General features: G+C 40.4%; 1 protein-coding gene across 3 annotated transcripts in view; it reads left to right on the top strand.

Moving 5' to 3' along the window:
- TARBP1 (TAR (HIV-1) RNA binding protein 1) overlaps positions 1-18,691 on the top strand; it is an 85,559-nt gene that overhangs the window by 13,808 nt on the left and 53,060 nt on the right. For all 3 annotated transcript variants that reach the window (XR_005833217.1, XM_008689657.2, XM_040624301.1), the window contains exons 7-12: positions 1,999-2,134; positions 2,707-2,803; positions 3,986-4,075; positions 8,779-8,920; positions 13,741-13,840; positions 14,806-14,978. Coding sequence is in view for 2 of the 3 variants with exons in the window: in XM_008689657.2 (XP_008687879.2) it covers positions 1,999-2,134; positions 2,707-2,803; positions 3,986-4,075; positions 8,779-8,920; positions 13,741-13,840; positions 14,806-14,978 (738 nt within the window). In the remaining variant the exon portion in view is untranslated. The remainder of the gene's footprint in view (positions 1-1,998; positions 2,135-2,706; positions 2,804-3,985; positions 4,076-8,778; positions 8,921-13,740; positions 13,841-14,805; positions 14,979-18,691) is intronic.

Genomic DNA, 18,691 nt, shown 5'->3' with positions numbered 1-18,691 from the left:
TGGAGAAGGAAACTCAGATGTTCTGTAGTTTGCCAGAAGTCAGAAGTGTAAGCAGTCTGGGGTTTGCTTTGCTGACCATGTTGGCAGAGAGAGAGGATGGAGGTAGTGCCCCTGGGGTTTGAGCACCTGCTGTCCGTGGCCAGGGCCAGCACGCAGTGTATGCTTGTAAGTGTGTTGAATGAATGTGAAACGGAAGCTCGGCCATCGCCCTCTCCCCTGTGCCATGAGTGAGGTGTTAGGCAAAAGTGGGAACTTAATTAGTCCAACAGAAGAGAGGGCAACTAAAATGTTTACTCAGTTTGTACTTGGTACATTTTTCAGTCAACAGTTTCCAGTGAGTATCTTACATGTGTTGTGCTAGGTACTTGGAAGGTATAAGATAAATGCTATTTTATAAATAAATAACATAAAATGTTATTTTATAAATAAAACATAAAGCACGAGCTCCTTTTAGGAGCTTTTAAGGATTTCTTAAGTCATTCTACAGTGATGATCAGAGGAAACAGACATTATCACTAATTCCATTACTTGAGTGTCTTTAAGAAATCACGTATTAGCAGAGAAGGCAGAACGGAGCACCTTCCGTTGGCATCTCAAGCTAGAAAAGTAGTGACCAGATCCAGGGTAGGTAAGAAATGGCGATGAGAGAGATCTCACGTTTTTGTACGCACAAACCAGAGGCCAGTTACCATCAGTAATTCTTATCCTGTTTTTCTTTAACCTCTCCCACACAGCACTGGTTTCTAACAGTAAAAAAAATTGATTTACACCTTAAACTTATTTTTATTATTATAGCTGCATGGTTATCAGAATCTCTATAATATAGTAGAGTACTTATCTTAGAGGAATGAGATTGAAGTAACGTTTTGTTTGTTTTTTTTTTACCCAATAGGTTTGAGCTATCATTCACAGACCATAAAACTCATCTTTTCAAAGTGTTCATTTCGTTGGTTTTCAGTACATTCACAAAGTTCTAGGACCATCGCCACTAATTCCAGAATATTTTCATCACTCCCAGGAAGAATATTTTCATCACCCATCATCGATCCCTTTCCATTCTCCTTTCCCGCCAGCTTCTGTCATCCACTAATCTCCTTTCTCTACGGATTTGCTGATTCTAGACATTTCATGTAAATGGAATCCTATAATATGTGGCCTTTAATTTATGTCTGGTTTCTTTCACTTAGCATAATGTTTTTAAGATTCATCATCCATGAATGAGTCATGCAGTAATGATCCGTGTATCAATATTTCATTCTTTTTTGTGGTTGAATGATACTCCACTGTACAGATCTCTCACATTTATCCCTTCAACAGTTGTGGACATCTGGATGGTTTCCACTTTTGATTATTACGAAAAATGCTCTTGTGAATATTAACATACAAGTTTTTGTATGAACATACGCTTTCAGTTCTCTCGAGTATATACTTAGGAGTGGAATTGTTGGCTCCTATCGTAATTCTCGGTGTAACTCAGTTTAACTCGTGAACTGTTTTCCACACCGGCCGCACCATTTTGCATTCCCACGCGCAGCACTCGTTACTATCCTTTTGACGACAGCCATCCTCACTGGGTGTGAAGTTCTATCTCATTATGCTTTTTTTAAATTTATTTTTCTATTCAAATTCAATTAGCCAACATATAATACATCATTAGTTTTTGATGTAATGTTCAATGATTCATTAGTTGCGTAGAACACCCAGTGCTCATCATGTGCCCTCCTTGATGCCCGTCACCCAATTACCCCATCCCCCCACCCACCTCCCTTTCCACGACCCTCAGTTCATTTCCCGGAGTCCAGAGCCTCTCATGGTTTGTCTCCCTCTCTGATTTCTTCCCATTCAGTTTTCCCTCCCTTCCCCTGTGGTCCTCTGCACTGTACCTTATGTGTCACATATGGTTTTTGATTTGCATTTTCATATCTACTGACTAATGATGTTGGGCAGCTTTCCGTGTGCTTCTTGGCAACAGTGATATTTTAAAACCTTTTCTTTCAGGTAGTTTCCTATTAAAGTTTATTCAGAAGATGACAAGTAGACATTGGTGTGCCATTCCCATTTTGTTTCTGTCTAAGGCTTTGGCAAACGTTCCAAGATGTAAAGCCCTGGGTATAGAAGGGCTTCTTGCTCTCAGGTAATTTACTCTGCGTTCACATGTGTTCGTATGTTCACATAGGGTTATCTGCAGTAACTTTCCATCAGTAAATTTTGTTTTCCCCTCTGCTTTAATCTATAGTGAGTGGTTTTAGTTAATATTGGCAGGGGGGTTTGAGCTCTTATTTTTGAGCTCTTGGTTTTGTATTAAGAAGTAAAAAATCTATTTATATGGTTGAACTAATTTTGTTTTATGAATTACTTGGATTTTGGTCATTTTAAAACAAGGCCAGTAAGGTTTTCTTAAATTATGTTGATAATGTAGAAAACTAGAGATAAAATACTGAACAGTAATATTGATTGCAAAGTATTTCAAAAAATATGAAATTCTTTAATAGTATCTTTATTTATAGTCTTTGAAAGAGATATATTTTATATCAAAATTGAGCTCTACCAGAGACCGTAATGGAAAATAATAGCCTTGAGGGTGTACTGACAGTGACTTTCTGCATTGGGAAGTGTAGGTACTGTAAATCAGCTTGTCAGTATTTACGAGTTACCGGAACTGTCTTTGGGACCGTGGACATGCATGTTTTTGTGTTTTGACGTCAGGGATGTTCTTCAGTGCACTATGACCACCCATCAGATTCTGCTGAGAGGGGCAGCTCAGGGCTATCTTCTTCAAACAGCTATGAATTTGGTAGATGTGGTAAGTTTATCTTTTTTTACTCAAGATACTTCAATTTACAAGTCTTTCTCCGTAAGTGTGCAAAAACGTGTCAACATAGCAGGTCTGTGATGCTGTCATTAGAAAGCCTTGCTCGTAAGGTCAGCCTGGTCCTTGCTGGAGGCCCAGAATGTAGATTTCGGGAGGGTTCCTCCTATGCTAACTGGGAAGAGGGATGGACTGTGCCCGGTGTTTACACAAGCAGTATGGTTTATACTTACACCGTCTTTCCTTCTCAGAGTCTGGAGTCTTGGTAGGTGCTCAGCAGAAGTGCCTGTGTGACCAGCTCCCAACAGAAACCCTGAGCCATGAGTCTCTAACGAGCTTCCCTGGTTGACAGCATTTCATACGTTATCACGGCTTGTTGCTGGGGAGATTAACCCAACTTGGGTGACTCCCCTGGGGAGAGGACTCTTGGCAGCTTTTGCCTGGTTTCCTCTGTTTCCACTTTTTCTGCACGTCTTCCTGTAAATTGATCTTCAAGGAGTATGTAGTATCTTTGTTTTTTACAGAGCCCCTTCACTACTATTGCTGAGAATAGGGTCTAGCATAGCTTTTCTGTGAAGGGCCAGAAAAAGTCCGTTTTTTAAGGCTTTGCACATCCCATGGTCTCTATTACAACTACTTGAAAGCCGCCATAGACAGTTTATAAATAAAGTGGCCGGGTGCCACTAAAACTTTATTTACAAAAGAGCTGTGAGTGGTTTTGCTGACACCTGGCCTAGAGCAAGGTATCTTAGTTCAAGATGTGCAGCCTTAAGGGGATGAAAAGATTGCTGTGGTTTTCATAAGACGGGGTCATTTTCATGGCTTTGAAAGCAAGCATCACTGTTCGGCTTAAGTAATTTCTTACAGAATGTTTTTGTTTTTGCTTTTAGACTCTGACCATCTCTTCTCTAAGATAGTAACCTTGATCGTAAGGAACATGGACTTAGAAAATAATCTTTCACTTTATATAATAACGCACTGATTGCTTGTATCATTTCTAAAAAACATTTTCTTTTTAAAAAAAGTAGCTTTCTTTTGATTTAACTAGTAGTATTCTACTTTAAATGGAGTGTTAGCTTGCTTTTATAGTGATCTCATTTTATTAGATTAAAATTTTTTAAGTGAGTAATTTTGTTAAACTGCTCTGACCCCCTCCTCTCTCCTTCCCCCTTGTAGGAGAAGGTGTCACTTTCAGATGTTTCAACTTTTCTCATGTCTCTGAGACAAGAGGAGTCCTTAGGACGAGGAACCTCATTGTGGACAGAGGTGAGATGAAAAATAATTTAATGATAAGGTCTTTGAAAAGTTATAAAAAATTGTTTTCTAATTGAACTCACTACTAATCGCTTATGTAAAATATAGTGATGGCTTTGTAATCTACCAACAGAGGTTTTTAAATATTGTATATTTGCTTTGAGTGAACCTAAGTAATAATGCTGCTAACAATCTTACAGGAGGACCCGAGAATGTCTGGGGTAGAGACGGACTTAGATGAGAAGGTCGAGCTCGTGGGTGGATCTCGATTCTGGATGAGATGGGTCAAAAATAAGGATGAGTTAGACTCAAAAACAGTGATACCGACCTCCTCTTTCTGGTTTTCTCTGTCTGTTAATGGCACTTCCATCTACCCAGTTGCCCAAGTCTGACATTTTGGTAATTCCTGATTCTTTCTAACTTTATGCATCAAACCCATCATGAAATCCTAAACGCCTTTCGTCTTCTGCAGCCGTTGCTCTCGCGGAGACTCTGCTCCTCCCCCGAGACGGCCTTGCACGCCCACTGGCCTCACGGTGCTGCCTTTGTGTGGGCTCTTCAGGGGTCTGCTTCCTCCTCTCTGTTTTGTCTGAAACTGTGGAACACCGTTCACGCTACTCCTGTTAGCTCTTACCCATCGTATAGCTGGTTGAATCCTAATCTGTGTCCTCTACAGGTTTTATGGTTCTTGAGGACAGGGAGTTTTTTAAAAAAGAATTCTATTTCTCCAGTGCCTAAGAGATCACGGAGGGCAAGGATGTGCTTATATCTTTTAGAAGGCAAGTCCGTCTGCGTACGCACAGAGGGAAATGAGAAATCAGCGTGAACTGTGTTCAAATAATTCAGGTGTGGAGTCAGAAGGACATACAGCAGGGTAATGGAGGGAATGAAGAAAAAGAAAATTGGGGTCTTTAGCAATTAGAATTTCATTTTATTTTCTTGATCATAATGCATCTAATTAGGTGGAATCTAAAAAATACAGAACCATGTAAAGAAAATAAAAATCACCTGTAATGTCTACGATCAAATTAAATCCAGATTTTTGGGCTTAATTATTAATTTTTCAGTATACATATTCTTAGTCTTGCTTTCTCAGTATATAGGTTTATATTTAAAGCGATATGTTAACATATATGATTTTCTACACAAAGTAACGATTATACTGTTCTGAATTTTATTTTTTGTCTTACATTTGAGCATTTTAACATGTTGCTAAATCTTCACTATATAATATTTAAAAATTCAGTCAATGAGATATTTTAGAATTTACTTAATCAGTTCCTTTTGTTGGACTTTTGTCTCAGATCTTATCATTTCATCTGGAAATATGTGCTACTAAAAGATAAAGACTTTGAAAGGGCCTAAATAGTCTCTTATCATACCTAAAAATGTTAACGATCATTTCTTAGATTTCAAATATTTGGTGTTGAAATTGCTCCAGATGTCCAATAAATGTATTTGTTCTTTGCATTTTGTTCCTATATTCAGCTTTGTTCAAGTATTCAGATGAGGTCTATTCATTGCATTGATATGTCTAGTTTGTAAATTGTGGTTGATCCATCTGGAATTTATTTCAGTGTATGTATGGTATGAGCTTTGAGGTTTCATTGAGAAAAGGCACGTGAGGATGTTCAGACCGTGCTTGGTCCACACGGAGTGTAAGTGCACTCCACCATTGTGGTCCTTTCCCCTTTGACCAGCCAGATGGTGTTTGATTGTTTGTTAGCAAGCAGCCCCCTTGGATTTCCTAATTTGTTCCCCTGATTTTCTCCGTTCTCTAATTCACTAACTTGTCTTCATATTTTTCCTTCTTTTTAACTTTCTTTCTGTATGTTTACTTATCTCTTTATGTCTTTATTTTTTGAAAACTATTTATTGGACACCTTGTACACAGCAGGCTCTGAGCTGGGTTTTGGGAATACATGGTCAGCAAGATAAACGTGGCCACTGTCCTCAGGAAGCTTACATCTAGTGGTTCATAGCTGAACCCAAACTTTAAACCTTTTGGTTTAAAAATAGAAGCATATATAAATATAAATATAAATATATCCCTTAGCGTAGACTTGGCTGTAGTGTCTAACTTGCAAAGTAGTAGTGTTCTCATTATTGTATAAATCTCTATTATGTTGAATCATGTAAGATTATTGATATTCAGTCACTTTTAACCTATGGAAAAGGCAAGTTCACGTAGCTCAAGCTAAGTAAGTTTTTAAATTAATGGACTTTATTTTTCAGAGTTTTAGGTTCACAGAAGAATTGAACAGAAAGTACACAGTTCCCATACACCTCCTCACCACCCGCCTCCACCCCTCGATTATTAACATCTTGCATTAATGGGGTGCATTTGTTATGATTGATGAGCCAATATTGATACATGATTATTAACTAATGTCCATAGTTTACATTGGGGTTCACTCTTTGTGTTGTGTATTCTTTGAAGTTTGGCAAACATACAATATGTACTCACCATTCCAGTATCACACAGGTTAGTTTCACTGCCCGTGCTCCACCGATTCGCCCCTCTCTTCTTTCGTGCCGCCCCCCCCCCAACCCTTGGCAACTACTGGTGTTTTGTCTGTGTCCATGGTTTTGCCTTTTCCAAAGTGTCGTGTAGTTGGAATCCTATACTATGAAGCATTTTTGGATTAACTTCTTTCACTAAGAAATATGCATTTAAGGTTCTTCCATGGCTCTTCGTGGCCTGATAACTCATGTCTTTTTATCCCTGAATAACATCCCGTTGTCTGATGTACCACCGTTTTTTCATTCACCTCCTGAAGGACATCTTGGTTGTTTTTAAATTCTGGCAATAATGAATAAAACTGCTATGAACATTCACATATGAGTTCTTGTATGGACATAACTTTTCAACTCATTTGAATAAATACCAAGGGGCACAGTTCCTGGATACATGTTAAGAAAATGTTCAGTTTTTTAAGGAGCTACCAAATTATCTTCCAAAGTAGCGGTACCATTTCGCATTCCCACCAGCAGTGAAGGAGAATTCCTGTTCCCCACGTCCCGTCCTCATCAGCATTTGGTGTAGTCTGTGAGGTGTGTCGTGGTATCTTGTTGTTTTAATTTGCAATTCTCTAGTGACATAGGATATTGAGCATCTTTTCATATGCTGTTTGCTCTTCGTATATCTTCTTTGATGAGGCGTATGTTTAGATCTTTTGCCCAATTTTTAAAATCGGGTTGGTTGTTTTCTTAATGTTAAGTTTTAGGAGTTCTTTGTATATTTTGCCTGTCTTTTACAAATATCTTCTCCCGCTCTGTGGCATCTTCTCATTGTCTTGGCAGTATGCAAATAAACTCTCGAGATTTGTATTTTAATAGGAAATCAAGGTAACCTGTCTCCCAGTGACTGCAAGGTAGATGCCATTTTAAACCATAATTCTGACATGAAAACTCTTTGGAGAGAAAACATTCTGAATCTTCTGACAGATTTGTTAGAAGAAGCAAATACAAATTTGAGTTTGTCAGTTTTAAGATGGTGCTTGTGGGAGATGCAAGGTTTGTAAAACCTCACACATTTCATAACAATAGCTCAGAAACTTAGTCTGGCCAGTTTGAGAGAAATATAAAGAAAAAGTACATCCTGTTGAAAGGTCAGTATCCTGGCTGACCTCACTGTTAGATTTTACAATGATCCGACGTGATACCTACACGGAGCGACTTCTTCAGTGTTATCGAACTGCTCATTCATCACCACCAATGGGATGTTGGTCTCAGTCTTGACTGAGTCGTTTGTTCATCAAGTTTGTCTTTGGTTAGTCCCGTATTATTGTCTCCTTAAATGTAATTTTGGTTAACCCTAATGCAAGGAATACTTTTTAAAACATTCTTACTTTTTAGAGAGACTTATTTCATAATTATTTACTTTGTATTTAAATTCATATGTTGAATTCGTACAGTAAGAATCTTTTCCTATGAAAAGAAAACTGAGAACATAATTCAATTTCAAAACAAAATTCACAATTTCATGTGACCAAAGATGAATTCTGTGAGTTTCAGTTTTGCAAATCTTCTAAAAGTTGTAACAGAGAAGGACTAGTATTTCTCTTTTTAGTTTATATTTTAAAATGCACATGTTAGAAAATAGACTTGTGAGGAGGGTAGGAACTTTATAACTAATACAAAAACAAACATACCCTTGTTTTAGTATAGGAAGCAGGAATAAATTTTAACTTCAATTTAAGGTTGTAATTTGGTTTACATAATGTGTCATTTTTCACAGAGATGTTCTTTAGAAAACCTTATTAAGATGTGCACTACATATTAGGTACTTTAAAAATTCTTGCCTGTAAATGAAGTTCGTATATTCATGTGTATATACACACGTGTGTATATAGAGATACACATTTTTTTCTATCTGCACTGTCTGTAGAACTCAGTCATGACTAAATGTTCTATTACCTTGCTGTGTTCAGATTTTTAAGATTTTATTTATTAGAGAGCAGGGGGAGTGGTAGAGGGACAAGCAGACTCCCTGCTGAGCTGGGAGCCCAGCGCCAGGCTCGATTCCAGGACCCTAAGATCACGACCTGAGCTGAAGTCAGACACTTAAGTGACTGAGCCACCCAGGTGCCCCTGTTGTGTTCAGATATTTAAATTCAGTTTATTGTGGAAGAAAGAAAATTGCCTTAGGGAAATTAGAAACCCTTTGCTCAGTTAGGTTTTCAAAATAACGTAATAACTATTTTCTTTCCCAGCTCTGTGATTGGTTGCGTGTTAATGAAAGCTGTTTCAGGCGAGCCTCGGCTTATAGCTCCATTGGACTTCCTGAGACATCCTCTTTAAATGCTTACGTGAAGAACCTCGTCCAAGAGTATATTAAGTCACCTGCTTGGGAAAGTAAGTCTGAAATCACTTATATGGATTGCTATCACTACATTATTTTCAAAGAACTTTTAACTAGTTTTTCCAATCCAGATATAAGCTTAACCAAATGTGTGCTGATTTACTGATATCAAACTCGTATTTTCGGCCAAATAATGTGAATAAGCAGAATGTGGAAATACGTTTCCTAACGTGTACTTTATCTGGTCTAGGACTTGAGATTTTAAACTACTCTTGTATGTGTTAAGAAACTAGTAAGTTGCCAGAGTAGGAATTGGACAGAGACACATTTATTCTACAATCATTGAATCTTTGCGGGCTAGATACTGCAGATGTGTTTTTAAAGCCTCTGTAAGTGGAAATATTTGTAGATAAATCTGTGCGTCTTTTGTGTGTTTGTTTTCAAAACATCACATGTAGTATGAACTGATTGTGAAAAGTAGTTTTAGAGAAAAATTATGTTTGAAAGGATGGTTTTGTTAGTTTTTTCTTTTTCCCAGATATTTAGTCAAGATCCATTTTCCAACTTCTTTGGGGAAATGTGTAAGACTGCACTGAGGGAAGAACTATTAGCAGATTCATTAATTAGGATTCTTTTTACATTTCTAATGCTTCTTCTTCATTCAAGTCCTTAGTTGATAATTTGGGTAAATTGCATCTTTGAATTTAACGTGTCTTAAATTTCCTGGGTTTGTCTCAGACTGAGTCGTTTTCATGTACTGATTAATCTGATCGTGGAATAGGTTTTAAATGAGCAGATAAACTCATGTATTTTGGAAGAATAATTATCTGTTTTTCCTTCTTAGAACATTTCTCTTTCGTGTTTCATTCTCCGTCTAGTAAATTCTCTATGGTGTTACTTGGAGGATTCTTTTGTTAGGCCTATAAAAGTAAATAAATTTTCGTCCTTACTAGAGTAAACATACATTAAAGTCCCTAAAATGTCTTCAGAACTTATTTTATAATTCAGAGTATATAACAGCATCAGATTTGAGTAAATATTCAAAATCAGATGAAACAATATTTTTAGAATTTTTTTCTTTAATATTTCTAGGACTTAAAATATACTGTTTAATATAATAGGCTATTTTAAGTTTTTAAAACACTTAAAACTTGATTTCAAGTGCAAAGGAGGCATTTGTGTGTGTTTTAATATTTTTGTTTGACTTTTAATGTCCTTGACCGAGTGCCTTTATAAAGTTTAATTAGCAATTACTGGGGCAGTTTTCAGAGCAAGTTAATAAATTCCAAAGAAAAAAAATTAGCTTGAGTTTCTGAACATAAAATACATGTACTATTGAATTTTATTTTTGTATAGGGACTTACTGGCCAAAACACTATTTTCACTCAGGTTCTACATCTAAAGTAGCTTTTTCTTTGGGTTTTGGCATAGTTAGTACAGATAGATTTTGCACTGTGGACTCCGCAGGCATCTATGAAGTGTTTTCTAAGAGCCTCTGGAGTCCCAGAGACAAAAGCTCTCTCCCTCAGAGCATCATCTAGCAAGGAAGTTGACAGGGAAGCAGATAATCCAAGCACAGTGCCTTGAAAGACGTGATAAGCACTAGGCTGGGAACCCGCGTACCTACTTGGAATGGGTAGACCAGCAGAGTAGAGGGAGGTCACCAGATGGGTGAATCTGACCAGTGGGCAGAAATGAAGGAGAAAAGCAGGAAGGAGTATCCCACAAGGCTTGGGCGAACTTGCATCCAGGGAGCTGAAGGTAGGTAGGCATCTGTCTGTGTATTTATGTATCTGTCATCTGTCTGTCTGTGGCGTGGAGCCCAAGAAGGAATGGTGGGAGGTAAGGGTGGATATGAGGTACGTACACACACATATATGGACATATACACAGTGTTGGACACGTGGTATGCAAGACAACAAAACAAAGTGATAGCAGCAAACCCACACAAAACCAGCATCACCTATAAGCAAACATGCGGAAGAGCTTTCAGAGCAGGCTTTCTGAGTCATGGAAAGTGACACATAGTAGCACTGAAGGCTTGTCAGACCTCGGACGGACACGCTGAGATTAAGGGACATACATTTGGAGAAATGTATACTTAACTCAGGCAGTCCCTCAAAGGATTTGGTGTAAAGATTTTGTAGTCAAGTGATGTGCCTACTTAAAATTAACCAAGAAATCTAGAGATGTGGAATAAGCCCGAATAGTCCCGAAGTATTGCAGTTGTATAACAGATTTTAAAAACAGCGTTGAAGTGTAATTGACAGACATCACAGTCTATGTATTGAAGCTGTAGGGTGTGGTGGGTTTGGACCTACGTCTGTATGAAACTCACCCCCATAGCTAGGTAACACGCGTATGTATCAGGCTCCAAAGTGTTTTCGTACCTCTTTTTCATCCTTCCCCTCCACTTCACCTTTCTCTCCTCCATGCCCTGGACAAGACCCATGTGCTTTCCAACACTGCAGATTAGTTTGCATTTTCTAGAATTACACTCAGTGTTTAAAATTCATGGTAGCAAGATTTGACCGGTGATTCGGGGCTAAAATGCATTAAGGTGATTAGTAATTGCCAACGATTCTTTTGTTTCTTTAAAACCATTGTTGCCTCCATTTTTCTAGCTTCAGTAAGCGAAAAGGAGTGTAAAGAATTCTCCCTCAGTGGTTTGCAGAGTATGGTTTCCAGACCAGCAACACCAGCACCACCTGGAAACTCCTTAGAAAAACAAATTCTCCAGCTCTGTCCCAAGCCTATTGAATCAGACTGTGGGTGGGGGCTTACCCTCTGTATTGACAAAGCCTCCAGGTGATTGTACAACAGGCCGAAGTTTGAGAGCCAGCGCCCTGTAGCATGGATTTGCTTCATGTGGTGCAGGGTTCTCGGGAAGCCCCCACAGCAGGCAGGCCTGCCGAGCGTGTCTCGTGCCGGAGGAGCAAGGCACTCTCTTGTCATTGGTCTGGTACTGTGGCCCTCCTTGACCTCGGAAGTCATTAAAAATCCACTACACTTCCAATTTATAACCCTCCCTTTCAGTATCCAAGGTGCACAGTTGCTTAGGATTTCAAGCAGGATCTGTGTTTCTAGAACGCTGCCCTGTTTTGCTGAAGGAGGTGAGAACCGTCGGGTTAGCCATGTTGCGCACCGGCTGTGTGTGCTGGTCATTCCCACACATGCCGTGTTTAAGGCCAGAGCTTCCCGCTCGCACGCCGCGTGAGCGCCGCTGTGACTGGAGTAGCACCCCTACCCCCCCACCCCGTGAGGTCGAGGAGGTCTGCTCACAGGACTGCTCGTGAATGACTTCATTTTAGTCTGTGTTGATGAAGGACGTCGATGTAAGTGTGGGGTAGAAAGCAGTAACGTGAGGAAAAATGTTTCCAAGAACAAGTTTCAAGGACTCGTCTTTACAACACGTACAAATTTCACCTACTCCAATTTCCTGGATAGCACCGACATTGGGATTTAAAAAAAAATATATGAGCAGATTCTTTACTGATGAAAACTAAGTGGCATTTATAGGATTTAAAAAATAATATGATAAAGTTTATCCTTTTGTTGTATTTTTTAACTGAGTTGTCCTACATGCAAGTATGTTTTTACTGCTGTTTATCTTTGTACTATTCCAGTAAATTTATATTAAGATATATTAAATTACCCCCAAAATATATTAGCGTGTTTAAGAAAACGATTTAAGTATTTAAACTACTGAGCTGGAAAACTAGATCTCTTACCTAACTTTTTCTTGAGAATTGGGGTGAAAAGTGCAATCTTGCTGTAATAATACACCATGAATGAAAAAGAAATCTATTCATGGCTTATTTTCATTTAGTTGGCTTTCAGAGATGGGAAAATATTCATTTTATCTGGTAACCATGTTCTTTCTTCCAAAACTTATTCTAGAAACTTTGCATAAATTTATTTTTTTTTAAAAAAGACAAGGGGAGTCGTAGGTATTATTAGTTTGAGTTCATAGAAGATGACCTAAGCTTTTTTTTTTTTAGGTTTTTGTTCTATTTTATTTTATTTTTTTGAGTGTAGTTGATACGTAATGTTATGTTAGTTTCAGTGTAGACCTAAGCTTTCTGAGAGGACAAGCAGTTGTCCCAGGGTCCCACAGCTAAGGAGCACAGGACTGGGGCTCAGACACAGGTCCGAGGCTCCACAGCCTTTGGGTCCATATCCATTCCATCCTCCTCCTGCTTACATCTTAGGCAATTTTCTTCTCTCCACTGAAATAACTAGAATTGCCTCTTAACTCGTCACGTTGAATCTCCTCTTGCTTCCCGTACAATCTCTCTTCTGCCTGTAGAAGTCCTTTTAAACTACTGATTTGGGTCTGCAAATGTTTCCTCCCTTTCTTTCTGTGCCTTTACTTTACCCTGAAGTGGCTTCCCCTAGCCTTTAGGAAGTTCTTTGCATGGCCCGCTAAGTCCCCTGGTCTCTTCCCTGGCTGTCTGTGTCACCTCAGCTTTGGCACTCCCTCCCACTCATGTGCCCTGCTGCACGGGCATCCTTCCATCCCCTGGAACGTGGCATGCTCTGCCTACTTGGGGAAGCCTTGCCTCCCTTCACCTGCTGTACTCTTTCCCAGCCTTCGCGATCAGCCCCATTGTCCTTCTTCAGAGGACTTTCTCTTATTCCCCAGACAGATGAGGGCATGGCCTCCTGTGTGCACTCCCCTTGGGCCATTTCGTACCGCTCACCACCGCTGTCATCGGTAACAGTGAGCTATGCCGGAGGGTGTTCTGTGCTTCGTCTCCGTGCTTATAATTTGATATTGATAAGGCATAATCGTTTGGCTGTTCTCTTCTTGAAACATCATCTTTGAAGGATTTTGTTCATGCTTTGCAAATGTCAACTCTTGTTATTTAAGCAGGAGAAGACTGCTTTATGCCGGACTGGTTTGAAGCCAAGCTTGTTGCAATGATGGTCTTGCTGGCCGTAGATGTGGAAGGAATGAAGACTCAGTACAGGTAAGTGTTTCCCAACTTGTAAAGAAAGCTTAAAAAATCAAAGAAAAGGCTAATCAGATTTATGGTGCCTGTTGAGACTTCCATGATTGGTCTGGAATTGATCCTAGTGTATTAAAGGGAGAAACCAGAGCACTGGCAGTATGCTAGAGAACTGCTTAAAATTAACAACATATTGATAGGAATAGGGGCTTGTTAGTCTTTTTAGGTAAGTTCAACTGTTAGAGAAGGTCAAAAAAACTATCTACAGTAATCACTGGTTTTATATAAGAATATTAAAAGAATAGGTTGTAAGATTCTAGCATAAGATTAGGTAAAGAAGTTCACGGGTTTTGATCCCTTTGTAAAATGTGTAATTTTTTTAAAATGCAATAAAGATTAAAGTCCTTTATATTTTGAGAATGTGTACAGATCAGTTCTCACCAGATTATAATTGTTGCAAAAAGCAGCTCCATTTGCTAGTGTATTTGCATGATACACAGTTAATTTGATTAACATCAGATCTCTTTTGTAGACAAAGTTTTACTATGAAAGTTGGTTATGATTTTTTATAAACCCTTAATTTTTTGTATTTTTTGTTAACGTCTCATTTCCTTGACTAGTATATGTTTTGGTTTTTTTTGTTGTTTTGTTTTGTTTTTTGAATTACTGTAGCAGGGTCTCAGCATTTTAATTTACAAATAAATTGGGTCTAGGATCTTCCTACTTGTGCCTCGAGTGTGGTATGTTCCTGCCTGTGCTTTCTTCTCGAGTGCACAGAGAATTTATGGAGAAAGCATAGACCGAGGGGTCAGCGAGGAGGCCAGAGGGGAGGGTCAGTCCCAGTAGGTGCTAGGTGTCCGGATCGTCCGTGAGACTAATTCTGTCTAATCGAATCCAGTAGCTAACCAGCTCCACAAGTTATAGATGGAAAATAATCTCTTCATGCTTTTGAAATGCTTGATTTGGGCATGTCTTTTAATATCTAGTGAAAAGCGGAGAACACAGAATGTATTCAGGATATTCTTAGACCCTCTTCTGGAATCCCTTACGAAGCTGGGCACAAATGCCTACATGCCCTTGCTGAGAACTGACCGAGGCCTCCAGCTCCTGTTGAAGTTATTGCACAATTGCTTGTTGAGAGGTTCCAGTGCCCAAGATGGTGAGGACACGTAGTTCCTGCGGGTGTCTGGCTTGGTATACGGTTGGTGGTTAGAATGAGAGGAAATCCCTGACCTTTTAAATGAGAGGATTACCTCATGCATTCAGCAGATACTGCCTGAGCCCCCGGTGGGGCTGGGGATACGCAGCGATGGTGCAGACCCTCTGCCCTCATGGCAGCTGACGTCATGGCGTTACTCCTGTTTTGGAATGTGATTGTGTTTGCTTTTGTTTGTTTTTTTCATTTATGCTCACACATTAATTTCCAGACATGAAAACGACCTCTGTTTCATGCATGTTCTAATGGCCACTCTGCTAGATGTTGCAGAGGCTAAGCTAAAGCACGAGAATGGCGGTAATTACGTGGGTTCTTGTTTTCAAATGTGTTTGTCTTTGAGCACCTTCTAAGGAGAGCGTACTTCATACAGAAAGTATAGTCGTAGTGGAGGCGTTGAGCTGTCTGTTCTCTCCTTAAATGGAGACGCATGCAAGACAGTAGCTGAAAACCATGGACACGAGAGCCCCTCTTCGTGGAGGAGCCTTGATTCCCAATCCTTTCCCACCCCTCACTTGGAATTCTAGAAATCTGCTGTTTGAGGATCCTAGGGAAGCATCAGTATTAGGCTAAACCTGAGGATAACATTGATGGGATTCGATTTTAATATATGCTTGTGAAATTTTAGAGCGAGTTTCCAGATTCTGATGTTTTTAATAATGGCAGTGGAACCAAATGCTGTACACATAACGGTAACTTTTTATAAGGTTTTTGTCTCCTTAAGGGCATAAATTTGGGTTCATTTGTTGTGTTTTGACTTTTTACTAGAGTTAGTGCTTTCAAGAGCAGGACTGGATCCCAGGCGCCCTTCGGAAAATTGTGATATTTGACACACATGAGCATGCGATGGTTTTTTATACATTATGATGCCAAATAATCAAACACCTGTGAACTTCTTACCCAACCTAAGAACAAATGTACCTGTTACTCCTCAGTCCCCTCCTTTAACTTTAACTTTTGTCTTTATCACTTCCATGCACTTTGGAAGATGGTTTTATTTCATCTTTAGATATTCCTCAACAATGTAGTGCCTCGTTTTCCTGCTTTCGAGCTCTGTGGAAATGCTGCTTCACTGTGGGAAGTCTTCTGTAACTTTTTTCACTTCACATGTTTCCAACATTCACGCACGTCCTTTCTTAGACTTCGTTATTTTCCGTCATACACTCTTCTGTTGTGTGAAGACACCACAGTTTATGCATTCTCCCAGTGCTGGACTTTGGATTGAATTAATTACCGTGACGTAGCATGCGGCCACAAACCCTTGTCTCCATGCTTTCTGGGCCTGTACGTGCACCTCTCCAGCGTGTGTATTGGTTCGTAGAGTCTGTGCGTAGTCAGCTTTATAAGATAATGAAAATTGTTTTTCCAGTTTTCCATTCCAAAATGTGTACACATTTTATGTTCTTAGCAGCAGCAGAATGTAAGAGTTCCCATAACACCTCATGCAGATCTTTTTTATGTCACCAAATAAGAACCAAGGAGATACCTGTTGAATTTTGACAGCCATTGGTGTCCATATGACTGTTAAACTATAGCAAGCTTAATTTACCTGTAAATAGATCTTAATCCTGAAACATTTCTTTTATGAGAGAAGAGGAAAATAGGAAATACTTATTTCCATTTCATAAATGAGGAAGCAGTCTGGGAATTAATTACCAGTACCAGAGTCACTGAAGAAATCATGGTAGAGGCAGGAATACCCAGGAATACTCTCTGTGAGCAGGTGATGAAGGTTTGGCAGTATGCCGCTGTTCGGGGCAACTTTGCCTTTTTGTGTTTAAAATTTGTTTAATTTAATCTTCAATATTTTATTATGGAAATCCTTAAATATATAGAAAAATATATAGAAATATATATATATAGAAAATATATAGAAAAATGGAGATATCATAATCTCTCCATCAAAATCCCCATGTACCCATCAGAGCTTCAACATCTGTCATTCCTGTGTCTTCCTGAGAGAATGCAACTACTGTCATTTCCGTTTGTCCTCCTTTTTTTCCTTTGCTTCCTTTGTTTTTTTTTTTTTTTTTTTTTAACGTATTAAAACTTGGAACGGCAGGAGGGGAGAAAAGCCACAGGGGGAAGGGGCTCGGTGCACTGAGTGTCTGGCGAGATGCCTCTTCCCCTTCTCCTCCCCTTAACCCGCAGCAGTTGCTGTGCCGATCCTCAAAGTGTGAAGTTATTTAAATCTTAATTGGGGGCGGGGCGACTGTGGAAAGCCTTTGAGCTGGTGTTGGGGAATTCACCCAGCAGATAGGTACTGATGATCCGTACGCCGCGCACTGTTTAGAGCACGAGGGTGCCAGCATGAGAAAAGAAAATCGCAGCCCTTGTCGAGATCGCATGGATTGAGGGGGACTGGCCTGCAGCGGGAAGAGGGATGGTAAGCAGCGACTATATACAATATATGGTGGTTGGATAGATGTTGGGGGAAATAAGGTAGGGAAGGGGGGCGGGGCGTGCTAGGGTAGAGGTTGAGGGTTACAGGTATAGTTGATTGGTCGAGGAAGACCTCGCTGTGAAGGGAACGGTCGGTTAAGCAAAGACTTGAACTGTTGAGGGACAGAGCCCTGCGCACACGTAGGGAAGGCTTCCCCGGAAGGGCGCCTGGCGAGCAAGGAGGCGCCCGTGGGAGAGCTGGCTGTCTGGGGAACGGTGAGGAGGCGTCGAGGGTGGAATAACAGGGCCTGAACTTTGAGAGGGAGAGAGGGGAGTGGGGACAGTCACGTGGGACTCCTTCCCTGGGCCATTTTAAGGGTGTGGCTCGGACGAGAGGGTTTGAGCTGGGGTGTGCTGAGCCCTGAATTGAGTTTTAGAAAGCTCACTGGGCCCTGCTGTTGAGAGAGCCGCAGAGGGTCAAGGGCAGAGCCGCGGAGACCAGCTCCTACGCTTGCATGACGTGCTAGGCATGGATGCAGTGAGTTGTGTTAGGACTTGGAGGTATTTTGACGGTTCGGCCAGCAGGATTTGCTGATGGGATTGGATGTGAGCTGGGAGAACAAGAGAGAACTCAAAGGTTACTCAGCTCTTGGAGAAGGTGGACAGATGGGAGTTGCCTTTAACTGAGGTGAGAAGGACTGGAGTCAGAGAAGATTTTAGAGTTAAAACGGGCAGTTCTGCTGTGGGTAGGTTAAGTGCGGGGCACCCGTTGGCTATCCTCGTGGAGTTGGTGAGCTGGCATTTACCTCTGAGTCTGGAGTTAGGGGGAAGCGTGGGTTGGAAATAGAAATTTGGGAGTCATAGCATGATGGTGCTATTTAAAGCCATGATACTGGACAAGAGCACCAAGGGAGCCAGTGTAGACGGAGAAGAGGTCCAGGTGTGTGGGGAGCACCAGTGTCTAGAGGTTGGGGAGATGAAGAGGAAGTGGCAGAGGACACTTAGGAGGGATTCACTACAGCATAAGAAGAGAAAAGCCAGGAGAATGTGCTGTTCTGGAAGCCAGAAGGAAGGCGTGGTAGCTGCACCAGATGCTGCTGGTGAGCTGAAGGAAGGACTGAGAGCGACCGTTGGTTTTGGCAACATGGAAATCAGGGGTCAACCTGACAGATCGTTTTGGGTGGCGGTGGGGGCAGCTGGGGGGGCAGCAAGGAGGTATGGAGTCCGGGGAGCTCTTTCAGGGGGTGTTCTGTGTGGGGGAGCAGAGACGGGACCGT

This window comes from Ursus maritimus, unplaced genomic scaffold (assembly GCF_017311325.1).
Source record: "Ursus maritimus isolate PB19 unplaced genomic scaffold, ASM1731132v1 scaffold_7, whole genome shotgun sequence".
Classification (NCBI taxonomy): domain Eukaryota; kingdom Metazoa; phylum Chordata; class Mammalia; order Carnivora; family Ursidae; genus Ursus; species Ursus maritimus.
Note: the sequence above shows the minus strand (reverse complement) of the source record. Positions and strands in the feature narration are given on the sequence as shown.